The sequence below is a fragment of the Oryctolagus cuniculus genome, chromosome 1 (assembly GCF_051225735.1).
Source record: "Oryctolagus cuniculus isolate XC-2025 breed Fujian yellow rabbit chromosome 1, ASM5122573v1, whole genome shotgun sequence".
Classification (NCBI taxonomy): domain Eukaryota; kingdom Metazoa; phylum Chordata; class Mammalia; order Lagomorpha; family Leporidae; genus Oryctolagus; species Oryctolagus cuniculus.
In genome coordinates, this window is record NC_142867.1 from 130,160,382 (window position 1) to 130,174,674 (window position 14,293).

Genomic DNA, 14,293 nt, shown 5'->3' on the forward strand with positions numbered 1-14,293 from the left:
CTTTTTTTCTCATGGTAATCCAAATGATACTCATATTTTATGGTGTAATTCAATAGTCATAATGTCCCATATTCCACTCAAATCCAGAATCTTGAATAATGCCAGGCGCCCTTGTTATCCCCAGAGGTAGCTACCCTTGGTCCATAGACCTGCTCACAGAGAAATAAGTTATGTGCTTTCTGTGTACCCCATGTAGAGGCTTAGAGCATGGAGGGGAATCATAGCAATCTGCCCATTTTGGGGGCAGAAGTAGGGAGAGACTCTAAGTACACACGAGACACTCTTCACTGAGGCCTTGATTATGCACCCTTGCTGCACATATCTCTGCCCTCTGCAGTGACCTTCCTCTGCAATCCACACTGTACCCATTGGCAAAGACTCAGGGTTAGATTGCTTAGGCGTGTGTTTCCTCTGTATCACCCTTGGCCTCTTTACAGCTTAAACCCTCCATACTTTTTGTCAGTAACATTGCTTCTAACAAAATAAAAAGTGGACTTAGATATATGTTTTCATAATTTTAGATGGGGTCAACTTTTTGAGACATGATATTTTAATCTTGCCTTTTTTGATTTTTTACAATCATGTTTTATGTATAGTTCATTCTCCTTTCCTTTGGCCAATTTTGAGCATTTGAAAGCATTTACTTGGGGTCTATTTAATCCATTCACATATTTAACAGTGGTTGTCATTGTCATAACCTTCAGTTATCAGTTATTTTAGAGATGACAGATTGCTCTTGATTCCCAAAGGATTGCTTGTACTTTTTGTAAGAACTGGAGGAGGCAAACTTAAACAATAATATATAAAATAAGAATACTCTGACTCTTGTTACTTGTCCAGCAGTGGTCATATTTCATCTTTTTTAATGATTTATTTATTAATTTGAAAGGAAGAGTTACAGAAAGAGGAGAGAGAGTCTATCTGCTGATTCATTACACAAACGGCTGCAGTGACTGGTGCTATGACAGTTGGAAGCCAGGATTCTGGCTGCATCTTCCATATCTCCTATATGGGTACAGGGGACCACACCCTTGGCTCATCTTCTGCTTTCTGAGGTACCTTAGCAGGGAGCTGGATTGGAAGTCATGCAGAGAGGCTTTGTACTGGCACCTATATGGGATTCCAGTGTTGCTGGCAGTGGCTTAACCTGCTATACCACAATGTTGGCTCAAATATTATTTTATTGAACCACACAAATAGTAGTTTTCATTGAGTCTTGCAGGTATAAATTGTGTGCAAATAATAATTTTTTTCAAGAGTTAAAGGTTAAGCTATAGCCTGAATCCATTATGGGTACCAGTTTGAGTCTGGCTGCTCCACTTCTGATCCAGCTCTCCTAATGCACCTGGGAAGGCAATGGAAGATTGTCCAAATCCCTGGGCCCATGTAGCCATGTGGGAGACCCAGCAGAGCCTCCTGACTCCTGGCTTCAGTTGGTTCCAGCCCTGGCTTTTGCGACTGTTTTGGGAGTGAATTGGCAGATGGAAGACCTCTCTCTGTGTCTCGCTTCCTCTCTCTCTAATCCTGACTTTCCATTAAATAAATAATTTTTTGCCAATGATATATATATATTTTTAAATTTTGACAGGCAGAGTGGACAGTGAGAGAGAGAGACAGAGAGAAAGGTCTTCCTTTGCCGTTGGTTCACCCTCCAATGGCCGGCGTGGCCGGTGCGCTGCGGCCAGCGCATCGCGCTGATCTGAAGCCAGGAGCCAGGTGCTTTTCCTGGTCTCCCATGGGGTGCAGGGCCCAAGGACTTGGGCCATCCTCCACTGCACCCCCGGGCCATAGCAGAGAGCTGGCTTGGAAGAGAGCCAACCAGGACAGAATCCGGTGCCCCAACTGGGACTAGAACCCGGGGTGCCAGTGCCGCAAGGTGGAGGATTAGCCTATTGAGCCACGGCACCGGCCCAAAGATATATTTTAAAATATATTTTCTCAATGTCTTTGTTGATGATCATGGAATTTTTTTTCAGTAGACCTCTGAATATCATTAAATATGACAGGGGTACTTCATAAATGTTTGGGAAATAGAATTGAGATGAGAGTTATTTTTGGTCCTGGAAATCTTGAAACCATACATACCCAATTGTTGGGAGCCACTGTGCTGGTTTCTCTGTATAGGCCTCTGTTTAGATTAACCTTCAACTACAAATCACTAGAAAGCTCTGTTTGTCCAGATCACTGATAATGGTTGGCACTTGGCCTTCTGGCTTCAGTGCCCCCTGACCTCATGACCTCTTGTATCTTGATAAGTGTATTTGGTGGCTGTAAAACCCCACGGTAACTCCCCTTGTCAAGCTGATGTTGATTTAAAACTCCTGTAAAACCATTCCTTCAAACTATGTTGTAAAATGACCCCTGCTTGCCCTCGACTGCCACAATCCTTGCCTTGTACTATATAAGCTGCCTCCTTCTCCAATAAAGTGGGACCTTGATCAGAATACTGTCTTGGTCTCCCTTCTCGTGTCTGGTTTGTCTCTCCATTCAGGTCTGCCCTCCTCGTGTCCTAGTTAATTACCCCGCAGGCTGGGTCAAGTGGCGCCCAACTTGGGGCACAAAGAATGGGAATTGAGCTGAACGTCGCTGGAAGAGCTGGCTGTTTCATTTAGGTCGCCGCCTTGTCTCATAACAGCCACCACTGACAATTTGTCTGTGATACGGGCCTGAAGAAGGTGAGTAAAGACCTGCATAGTGGCCACCGCGTGCTGACCCGTCTGCGATATGGGCTATGAGGGTAAGTGGAGCGACGAAACTATGGGGCAAACACTAAGTAAGCAGGAACTCTTTGTGAAGGGGTTAAAAGCATCACTCAAGACACGAGGAGCCAGGGTTAAAACGAAAGACCTTATAGCATTTTTTATACTCCTAGAGGACGTGTGTCCTTGGTTTCCGAGGGAGGGGACGATAGATGAGAAACAATGGCAAAGAGTGGGCGGTTGTTTAAAAGAGTATTATCATACATTTGGTCCTGAAAAAATTCCTGTGCAGGTTTTCTCCTATTGGAACCTTATAAACGATATTCTTCAGATCCATCATCTGCGCACTGATGCCTCTAAGGCAGTGGAGGATGTAGAATCGTTCTTAAAAAGGAAATTTAAGGACAGTCAGACTTCACTTAATAAGGCTTGCTCCCCATGCCCTTCAGTCTCTAATCCTGTACCTGAGGAGCCCTTCAGTCAAAAATCCCATATTTACCCAGCACTCTCTAAGTCTTTGGAGAAAGTAGGGGGTCCTTTACCCCAGGAGGATCAAGTTTCCCTAGAAGAAGAAGCCACTAAATACCATGATCCAGACTGGCCACCTGTTCCAGTCCTGCCACCTCAATACGTTACCACCCACCCTTTTACTTGCCCCTGTAATGGCCTCTGTACCTTCTCTTCCTGGCACTACTGATGTTACTAGTCAGGCTATTATGGCTGTTACAAATGAGGCCAATAAACTTAGAATGTTATTACAAGCAAAAAAAAGGAGAAAAATAGCTTAATTAAGGAGTTGCAACTGTTGGACTTGGAGTTGCAAGAGTCATCTGCTGGTGAGGCGCACAGACCCACACTGCAAGCCTTCCCGGTAACCAGAGCACAGTCAAAGATAAAAATATCTCTCAGGGAACAAAAGGGTCGTGGTCTTAGATCTATTGAAGATATTGAGGAGGGGCATGGCGAGGATGAGGATAATGTGGCTAATGAAAATGAAGATGAGGGACAAACTGAGCGACCTTCCTCTCAGGCAAAAGATTCCTCTGAAGAGGATGAGGAAACAGAGCCACAGTTAACCAAAGGGCAGGGGTATCGACCCTTAAAAATAAATATCTAAAGGAATTAAAGAGTGCTGTCTCTCAATATGGCCTGACTGCACCATTTACATTATCACTTTTGGAATCTCTAACTGAGGACTGGCTTACTATCAATGATTGGGAATTGTTGGCTAGCGCCTCCCTAAGTAGGGGACAGTATCTGTCTTGGAGAGCTGAATGTAAACAACGCTGTCAAGACTTGCTGATCGTAATACGGCCTCTAGAGGCCATTGTAAGACCTGGACCTTAGACAAACTTCTAGGAAAATATCCCTTTAACACTAATGAGAAACAGGCTCTTTCCCATCAGGATTATTGCTGCAAATTCAACATGCCGCTACCCAGGCCTGGCAAGGCCTTCCATCTCCTGGCTTCATTGTTTCTTCTATATCCAAAATAAGACAGGGAGCTCAGGAACCGTTCAGTGATTTTGTGGGACGCCTTACAGAAGCCATTGGGAGACTTATGGGCCCAAAAGAAACAGATAGTGATCTTGTTCGACAACTGGCTTTTGAAAACGCCAATACTGCGTGTCAGGCAGTTTTACGTCCTCATAGACAAAGTAAATCACTTTCTGATTACATTTGTTTGTGCTCGGATGTCGATCCAGTATCTCTTCAAATTGGCCTGGCGGTTGGGGCCGCATTTCAACTTCAGTCCCGGAAATCAAACTCAGGGTTGTGCTTTAACTGTAAACAACCCAGACATTTTCAAAAGGAATGTTCCACCCCAAAAGTAGAAAAGCCGGTCCCCTCTTCCTTATGCCCTCGTTGTAAGAGAGGCAAACATTGGGCATCTGAGTATAAGTCTAAAACTGATATCCAAGGCAACCCACTGCCCCAGAAACAGGGAAACTGGATGAGGGGCCCGCCCCAGGGCCCAAACCAACAATGGGATCAAACCCTGGGGCTGTCAGGTTTGTCCCCCAGCCTCCAACTCCACAAATATTGCCTCCCTCATGCAGGCAACTGCAGGAAGTGCAGGAGTGGACCTCTGTACCACCTCCTGCACAGTATTAACCCCAGAATCCGGAACTCAAATTTTGCCTACTGGAATTTTCGGCCCTCTGCCTCCAAAAATGTTTGGTTTTAGGATGAGGAAGTTCTGTTATCCAGGGCCTCCATGTCTCTCCAGGTGTTGTTGACAATGATTATACTGGAGAAATTAAGCTTGTGGTCTCTGCTCCTCAGGGACCTGTAACCATTCTTCTGGCACAAAGAATAGCTCAATTAATACTACTGCCTCTCCTTAATGATAATCCCAGTTATAAAAAACAAAGATCTTCTCAAAGCTTTGGTTCCTCTGATAGTGGGTGCGTCAGATAACCGAAAAAAGGCCATTGTTAAAACTTAAACTGGACGGAAAAACTTTTGAGGGTTTAGTCGACACGGGAACAGATGCCACTATTATTTCTGGTAAAGACTGGCCTTCAGCTTGGCCACTTGATCCTTCCTTAACCCATTTAAAAGGAATAGGCCAAACTATTAATCCTCTCCAAAGTTCTAAGATAATTTCGTGGGAAGATGAAGAGGGAAACAAAGGCACAGTGCAGCCCTATGTGGTCGCTGGCCTGCCTGTCAATTTATGGGGCAGAGTATTCTTTCTCAGATGAAACTTTTTATGTGCAGCCCAAGTGAATTAATTACTCAACAGATGCTTAACCAGGGATACCGCCCAGGCCAAGGACTAGGAAAAAACTCTCAAGGATGCGTGACTCCCGTTACAATTAAAATCAAAACAGATTGCACCGGTATTGGTTATAAAAATTTTCCTTAGTGGCCATTGACATGCCTGTATGCCATGCAGATAAAATCTCTTGGGTGAGAACAGAGCCTGTGTGGATTGATCAATGGCCTCTAACATCTGAAAAACTGACCGCAGCTACAGCGTTAGTACAGAAACAGCTCGCTGCTGGTCATATAGAACCAACCACTTCTCCTTGGAATACCCCAATTTTTGTTATAAAGAAAAAATTGGGGAAATGGAGACTCTTACAAGATCTTAGAGAAATTAATAAGGTTATGATCCCTATGGGTGCCCTTCAAAATGGCCTTCCTACTTCAGTTGCTATTCCTAAAGGTTATTATAAAATAGTCATTGGTTTAAAAGATTGTTTTTTCACTATTCCTCTTCACCCAGAAGATCGTCAATATTTTGCATTCAGCCTACCAGTAATAAATTTTAAAGGTCCTATGCCCAGATTCCAATGGAAGGTCTTGCCTCAAGGGATGGCCAATAGCCCCACCTTGTGTCAAAAATTTGTTGCCCAAGTCATAGATCCCTTCAGATCAAAGGATTCTTCTATATATATAATCCATTATATGGATGATATTCTACTTGCTGGTCCAGACTCTAATTGCCTTCTTTGTTTTTCTCAACAACTCTCAAAAGCCCTAAGGGATGCAGGCCTTCAAATAGCACCAGATAAAATTCAGTTGAAGGCTCCATACTTATTTTTGGGTTTTGAGCTATTCACTGATAAAGTATTATCTCAGAAGGTTCATCTTAAAACTGATCACCTTAAAACTCTAAATGACTTCCAAAAACTTTTGGGTGACATTAATTGGCTCCGTCCCTACTTAAAATTGACCACAGGTGAGCTTAAACCTCTGTTCGACATCCTAACAGGAGACTCCGATCCCCTTTCCAAGCGCTCTTTAAATGCCCCTGCTCAGGAAGCGCGTTCTGAAGTTGAAGCAGCTATTTCTAATCAACAAATCACCTTTATTGATTACAATCAGCCTTTACAGTTTGTTATATGTGCTACTAGCTTTTCACCTACTGGAGTTTTTTGGCAAAAAGAACCTCTTTATTGGGTACATCTACCTGCTGCTCTCTCTAAAGTTTTAATGCCTTATACCACCTGGGTGGCTAATATTATCAAAATGGGAAGAGAACACAGTAGAAAAATATTTGGTAAGGACCCAGATAAAATAATTGTACCATATAACTCTGCACAGATTCAATGGCTCATTCAAAATGATGATGACTGGGCAGTCTCTTGCATATCGTATATGGGAAACTTGGGTAATCATTATCCTGCTGACAATCTCCTTCAGTTTCTACGATATCAGCCTGTTGTTTTTCCAGTACGAACCTCCCTAAAACCCCTTTCCAATGCCCTCCTTGTTTTCACGGTTGGCTCCTCTAATGGACGAGCTGCCTTTTCCATTAATGGCAAGGTTTCTACTTTAATGTCTCCATATCGCTCTGCGCAGTTAGTGGAACTGCTTGCTGTCCTGCAGGTATTCATCCAATTTCCCTCCTCCCCTTTCAACCTGTACACTGATAGTGCCTATACTGCTCAATCTATTCCGCTGCTAGAGACAGTACCTTATATCAAGCCAACTACTAACACTTCACCTTTGTTTTCTTTAATACAACATTATATTCATGCCAGAGTTGCCTCTTTTTATGCATGTCACATCTGTGCTCACTCTGGTCTCCCTGGCCCTTTAGCCAAGGGCAATGAGATCATAGATCAGGCCACTCAACTAACATTTTTTGCGGAAGCTGACTCGCTAACTCGGGCCAAAGAGGCTCACGCCCTACATCACCTTAATGCTCAAACCCTTCGCCTTCTTTTTAAAATCACTCGAGAACAAGCATGACAGATTGTTAAGCAATGCCAAAACTGTGTCACTTTCCTACCTGTGCCTCATTTGGGAATCAATCCATGAGGGCTGGTCCCTAATGAGCTATGGCAAATAGATGTTACTCACATTCCTTCCTTTGGTAAGCTTAAATACCTTCATGTTACTATTGATACCTTTAGCGATTTTCTTTTTGCTTCAGCCCACCCTGGTAAAGCCTCTGAAAATGTTATTGCACATGTACTCAATTGTATGGCAGTTATGGGAAAACCTAAGACAATTAAAATGGATAATGGCCCAGGTTATACCGGGAAAAATTTTCAATGTTTCTATAAACAGCTCCAAATTAAGCATATTACAGGAATTCCATATAACCCCCAGGGACAAGGCATTGTAGAACGAGCTCATCAAACAATTAAAAACATGCTTCAAAACCTCAAAACACAGACTTTGTATCCCACTTTAGGAATGCCTAAAAATGTTCTCCATCATGCGTTATTTGTATTAAACTTTTTGACACTTGATAATAAGGGCAAGACTGCAGCTGATCATTTCTGGCATGCGCAGTCAGTGGATCAATATGCAACAGTCATGTGGAAAGATCCTCTCACTTCAAAATGGAATGGCTCCATCCTGTGCTAATATGGGGAAGAGGATCTGTTTGTGTGTTTGACAACAAAGAAAATGCTGCCTGATGGTTGCCTGAACGTTTGATAAGGCCTATTGAAGATTTCCCTTGTCAAAACAAACACCTTCCTGACAATGCTCTTACACCCTAATGGGTTTCTCACCCTGTAATTATCTTAACTAATAAACCCAGGAAAAGCCCTTATTCCTGAGGTTACTCTCCTTCTCTTTTCAGGTATCCTGAAGACTCTGCCATTTTTCCTGATAGCATTTAAGTCCACCTCAGAGAAGATGAAAATCTTAATCTTCCTCTCCAGTCTTGTGATCATCTGTGGTGTTCCCCTGAAACATGATAATATTTGGATACGACTTGCAGATATCACAGGATCAGATAATATCTGCCTCCAGCAGGATGTGCACATAGGAGCTATCTTGGGATCCTGTCTGCTGCCTGTTTGTCATCCAGCCGAAGAGATTAAAAATCTTACCTTCTTCTCACAATTCCCAAGCAAGACTGTTTCTTATGCAGACTCATACAATTGGGGAACTCCGTCTTATAAATTACCTAAGGACATAATTCAGTTAATGACGCCTCATGTGGCTGTGTCAAAAAATGACACTTGTGCAGTGATAAAAAATTGTACCACAAAATGTAAAAAATTGGGTAATGGATTACATTGTAATAAGACTCAAAAAATATCTTATGGCACTGGACATATTCTGTTGCCAGAAGGTTGGTTTTTCTCCTGCGGTAATTTTACTTTTAATTATATCCCTGCTAACATTTCTGATGGGACTCATTGTTGCCTTAGCAGACTAACTGTCTTTCTTCCTTCCCCTGAGATGTTAGACTATAAGAATACCACACGTAATCGGCATAAGAGTCAATCTTTACACCAATTAGATCCATCCTGTGATGATGCAGTAAATCTGCTCTCAAAGGAAGAAGTAGACGCTCTAGCCTTTTCATTAGTAGGGGTTCCTGGTTTAGCTTTAGGTGCTTATAATACTGTTACAAAACTTGCATGCACTATGGTAAAAAATATTAATAGTACCTCAACAGCCTTGTCTTTGTTAAACGAAGAACAACAAGTATTACAGCAAGGTATTCTAGATAATCGTGCAGCCATTGATTATCTTCTCTTATTACATCACAAAAAATGCAATCAAGTTAAAAATATGTGTTGTTTTAATCTTACTGATAACTCTCATAGTATTGCTGTTGAAATCCAAAAACTCACAGAACTTGCTTCTCACTTTACTCAAGACAAAGGGTCCGAGAGCTTATTTAATTGGCTTACATCCTGGCTGCCAAATTTCTCCTGGCTTAAAGAACTGTTTGTGGGGATTGTAATCTTCCTCATACACCTCCTTACAGCTGGTCTTGTCGGCAGGTGTTTTGTGTATTTTCTGACTAGGCATTGGAATTCCCTCAGAAGATAAGATGGTGGGTAGTCAATGACGGGTAAAATGGGTTGCCGCACGTATCAACCTAAGACAGGGATTCATCAATAACAATGGATTCTGATGATGGGTAAGAATGTGCTGGTAAATCCCACAACCTAAGACAGGCACCATTGTTTGCTTCATTATAAATAAAAAACAGCACCGCTCACAAAAACGTAGCGGTATAGCGCTAATGACATGTAACCTCACCTTGCTATATACAAAGAAGGGGAAGATGTTGGGAGTCACTGTGCTGGTTTCCCTGTATACACCTCTGTTTAGATTAACCTTCAACTACAAATCACTAGAAAGCTCCATTTGTACAGATCACTGATAATGGTTGGCACTTGGCCTTCTGGCTTCAGTGCCCCCTGACCTCATGACCTCTTGTATCTTGATAAGTGTATTTGGTGGCTGTAAAACCCCACGGTAACTCCCCTTGTCAAGCTGATGTTGATTTAAAACTCCTGTAAAACCATTCCTTCAAACTATGTTGTAAAATGACCCCTGCTTGCCCTCGACTGCCACAATCCTTGCCTTGTACTATATAAGCTGCCTCCTTCTCCAATAAAGTGGGACCTTGATCAGAATACTGTCTTGGTCTCCCTTCTCGTGTCTGGTTTGTCTCTCCATTCAGGTCTGCCCTCCTCGTGTCCTAGTTAATTACCCCACGGGCCGGGGTACCCAATAAATTTTTTTTAAAAGATTTATTTATTTGAAACACAAGAGTTACAGAGAGGCAGAGGTAGAGGAAAGGGAAGTCTTCCATCCACTGGTTCACTCCCCAAATGTCCACAAGGGCAAGACCTGGATCAATCTGAACTCAGGGGCTAGGAAATCTTCCAGGTGTCCCATGTGGGTGCAGGGCCCCAATGACTTGACCATCTTCCACTGCTTTCCCAGTGCAGATCAGAGAGCTGTATTGGAAGTGGAGCAGTCGGGACTTGAACCAGCACCCACACAAGATGCTGGCACTGCAGGCAGTGGCTTTACCCACTATGCCACATAGCTGCCCCAGATTTTTTAATATTGAGATTTTCATTATCCCTGGAATAACATTAAAATTCCTTCTTTCCTGTCCTTTTCTTATTATGTCCTTCCCTACCCGTAGATGTCAGAGTTTCCTCAGATCCTGTTCACATTCCTTTTCCACTGTATATTATCTTGTTCTTTATGATGTTTCATTCACTCTGATCACTGAAATTCTGTTACTTTGATCTCTACACTGAGCTCTACCTCACATTTCTACTTGCCCGTTGTTGATCCTGACATAATTAACAACAGAGACTTCAAACACAATGTGTCCAATTTCAGTCTCACTTCTTTTCATCATATTCTTGTTGACTTTTTCCCCAATTTCAATATCCTGTGCCAGTGTCTACGCAGTCTTTTGTGCATACATCATGGAATTGAACTCTACTTTTGATCTTTTGCCCAACCAATTAGTACTGAATTGTGTTCTTGTTTCCTGTCTTTTCTGTTCAGTATTCTTACTACTCTGTCTAATAGTTAATAGTCAGGTCTCTTTTTTTAATTCTCCTCTAGTTCTTCCTCTCTATGTCTCTATTCTCCTTCCAGAGTTTGGCTCTTAAAATGCAAATCTTTTGGGGGTTGGTGATGTGACATAGGCTAAGTCTCTGCATGTTATGCCAGCATCCCATATGGGTTCCCATTTGTGTCCTGACTGCTTATCTTCTAATCCAACTCTCTGTTTGTGTCCTGAGAAAATAGTGGAAGATGACCCAAATGCTTGGGACATGCACCTACATGGGAGAGCTTGAAGGAGCTCATGGCTCCTGGCTTCTAAGTGACTCAACTCTGGCCATTGAGGCCATTTAGGGAGTGAAATAGCAGATGGAAGACCTTTCTCTCTCTCTCTCTCTCTCTCTCTCTCTCTCTCTCTGCCTACAACAAAGCCATCCAGTCCTGGGCTTTTCTTTTTTGGGAGGGCCTTTATAACTGATTCAATTTCTGTCTTCGTTATGGGTCTGTTTCAGTTTTCTATGTCTTCATGGCTCAATTTAGGTAGGTTTGTTGTGTCCAGGAATCTGTTCATTTTCAAGGTTTCCCAGTTTGTTGGCATACAGCTCTTGGTAGTAATTTCTGATGATTCTTTTTATTTTTGTGTGTCTGTTGTTACAATTCCTTTCTCATCTCTAATTTTAGTGATTGGAGTCTTCTCTTTTTTTTTTTTTTCGGTTAGTTGGTCCAATGGTGTATCAATTTTGTTTATTTTTTCAAAAAACCAGCATTTGCTTCTGATTACTTCTGTGTAATCTTATGATCAATTTTTGGAATTCCATTTCTTGATTTTCTTCCATCTCATCATCTTCACAATCTAGTACTGAAATGCTGTTCTTTTGGGGGTGTCATGTTGTCTTTCTTATTGTTTCTTAAATTGGTTTGTTTGTTGTTTGGATTTGCAAATTAAACTCTGCTGGGTTAAATATTATTTCCCTCAAATATACCTGGAATTTCAGAATGTGATTTTATTCTGAAATAGAATCTTTGCATATGTAAGTAGCTAAGCCAAGATCATCCAAGATCAGAATGGGCCCTAAATTTAATGTGTATTTTTAAAATATTTTTTATTTAATAGAAAGGCACAGTTACAGAGAGACAGAGGGAGAGAGAGAGAGAGGTCTTCCATCTTCTGGTTTACTCCCCAGATGGCCACAATGGCCAGAACTCTGCTGATCCAAAGCCAGGAGCCAGGAGCTTCTTCCAGGTCTCCCACATGGGGGCAGGAGCCCAAGGACCTGGGTAATTTTCTACTGCTTTCCTAGGCCACAGCAGAGAGCTGGATCAAAAGTGGAGCAGCCAGAACTTGAAGTGGTGCTCATAAGGGATGCTGGCACTGCAGGTGGGAGCCTTACCTGCTACACCACAGTGCTGGCCCCCAATATGTATTGTTTTTTTAAGCAGGTCATATAGGGGCCAGTGCTGTGGCACAGAAGTTTAATCTTCACCTGTGGCACTGGCATCCCAGAGGGGCACCAGTTCTAGTCCCGGCTGCTCCTCTTCCAATCCAGCTCTCTGCTGGTGGCCTGGGAAAGCAGTAGAAGATGGCCCAAGTCCTTGGGCCCCTGCACCCATGTGGGAGACTTGGAGGAAGCTCCTGACTCCTGGCTTCAAATCAGCCCAGCTCTGGCATTGCCACCATTTGGGGAGTGAACCAGCAGATGGAAGAGAAGATATTTCTCTCTGTCTCTGGTTCTCACTGTCTGTAACTCTACCCATCAAATAAATAAAATAAAATATTAAAAAAAGGAAAGCCCTATGAAGATACACAGAAAGGAGAATGACAACAGGGGCAGAAATTAGAGAGATACAGCTTCTAGCCACTGAATGCCAATGCTTGCAGGCAATCATCAAAAGCTAGAAAGAGGCAAGGAGGCATTCTTCTCCAGAGCCATTAGAAGGAACATGGCCCTGCTGACACCCTGATATCAGACTTCCGGCCTCCAGAAGAGAAAAAGAATATATTTTTATTCCATATTTTTATATATTTATTTAATTTTGAAAGGGGAAAAGGAGGGAGGGAGAAGGGTAGAGGGGTAGAGAATGAGAGGGAGAAACCATCCTCTGATTTACTCCCTAAACGCACAGTAGCCATGGCTGGGCCAGGTCAAAGCCACGAGCTTGCAAGTCAATCTTGGTTTCCCACATAGGTAGCAAGATCCAGCCTCACTTGCTGCCCCCAGGGATGCACATCAGCAGGAAGTTGGATATGATGTGATAGTGGAGCCTGGACTTAAGACTAGTCCCACTGATGTAGGAGGCAGAAAAATGCTTGGCTAAATGCCCAAACCATTTTTGTTATTTTAAGTCACCTATTTTTTTATGGCAGCCTAGGAAATAATACACATTCAAATGCTTCCATTTTTTACTCTGAAACATCAGATTCCACATTTATTCACTAGTAAGGCATTAATCTTTCAGTCTGTCTTTCTCCAAGATAAATCTGCATTGCTTCAAACATTTTTGATGTAGCAGAATTACTGGTTGATTTTGTATCCTGCAACTCTATGGAATTCATTTTTTGATTTAATGTTTTTATTTTTCTTTTTAAAGATATATCTATTATAGTCCAGCCACCACCTGCCATTTGGACATACCATGTGTGCACTGGTTAGAGAGTCCTGGCTCCTCTACTTCCTATTCAGCTTCTTGCTAATGCACTGGAAAAATCAATGGAAGATGGTTCAGGTGCTTGGGCCTCTGCAACCTATACTTCTGGCTCCCCAGCCATGCCACTGTAGACATTTGGGCACTGAACCAGAATCAAAGATCTCTCTCTCTCTCTATTTCCCTATAATTCTGCCTTTCAAATAAATGAAATAAATCTTGAAAAATATTTGTTTGCTATGTTTGCTTGCTATAAGATTTATTTATTTGAAAGGCAGTTACAGAGAGAGAGAATCAGTTCTTCCATCTGCTGGTTCACTTCTCACATGAACTGCAATAACCAGGGCTGGGACAGGCCAAAGCCAGGAGCTAGGAGCTTCTTCCAGGTCTCTCCCATGGTTTCAGGGGCCCAGACACTTGGACCTTTGCTTAACCCAGGTGTATTACCTGAGAACTGGAATGGAAGCTGAGCAGATGGAACCCACACTGGTATCCATATGAGATGCTGTCATTCCAGGAGGCCACGTAACCTCCTCTGCCACAGTGCTGGTCCCTGTTTGTCTTAAAAGCAGGAGACTCTGAAATAGGCAGAGACAGATGAGGAGAGAGAGTGAGAGTGAGAGAGAGTTTATTTTTTAAATGGTTACAACAGCCAGATCTGGGGCAGGCTGAAGCCAGCAGCCAGAAAATACATCATTGTCTCT

The 14,293-nt window shown here is 42.6% G+C and overlaps 1 protein-coding gene across 1 annotated transcript; it reads left to right on the forward strand.

Annotated features, from left to right (window-relative positions):
- Positions 1 to 2,428: 2,428 nt before the first annotated feature.
- On the forward strand, positions 2,429 to 10,051 carry LOC103345346 (syncytin-2). Its single transcript, XM_017338022.4, has 2 exons — positions 2,429 to 2,737; positions 8,251 to 10,051. The coding sequence occupies exons 1-2, from the start codon at positions 2,725 to 2,727 to the stop codon at positions 9,456 to 9,458; spliced, it is 1,221 nt and encodes a 406-aa protein (XP_017193511.2). The 5' UTR covers positions 2,429 to 2,724; the 3' UTR covers positions 9,459 to 10,051.
- Positions 10,052 to 14,293: the final 4,242 nt, after the last annotated feature.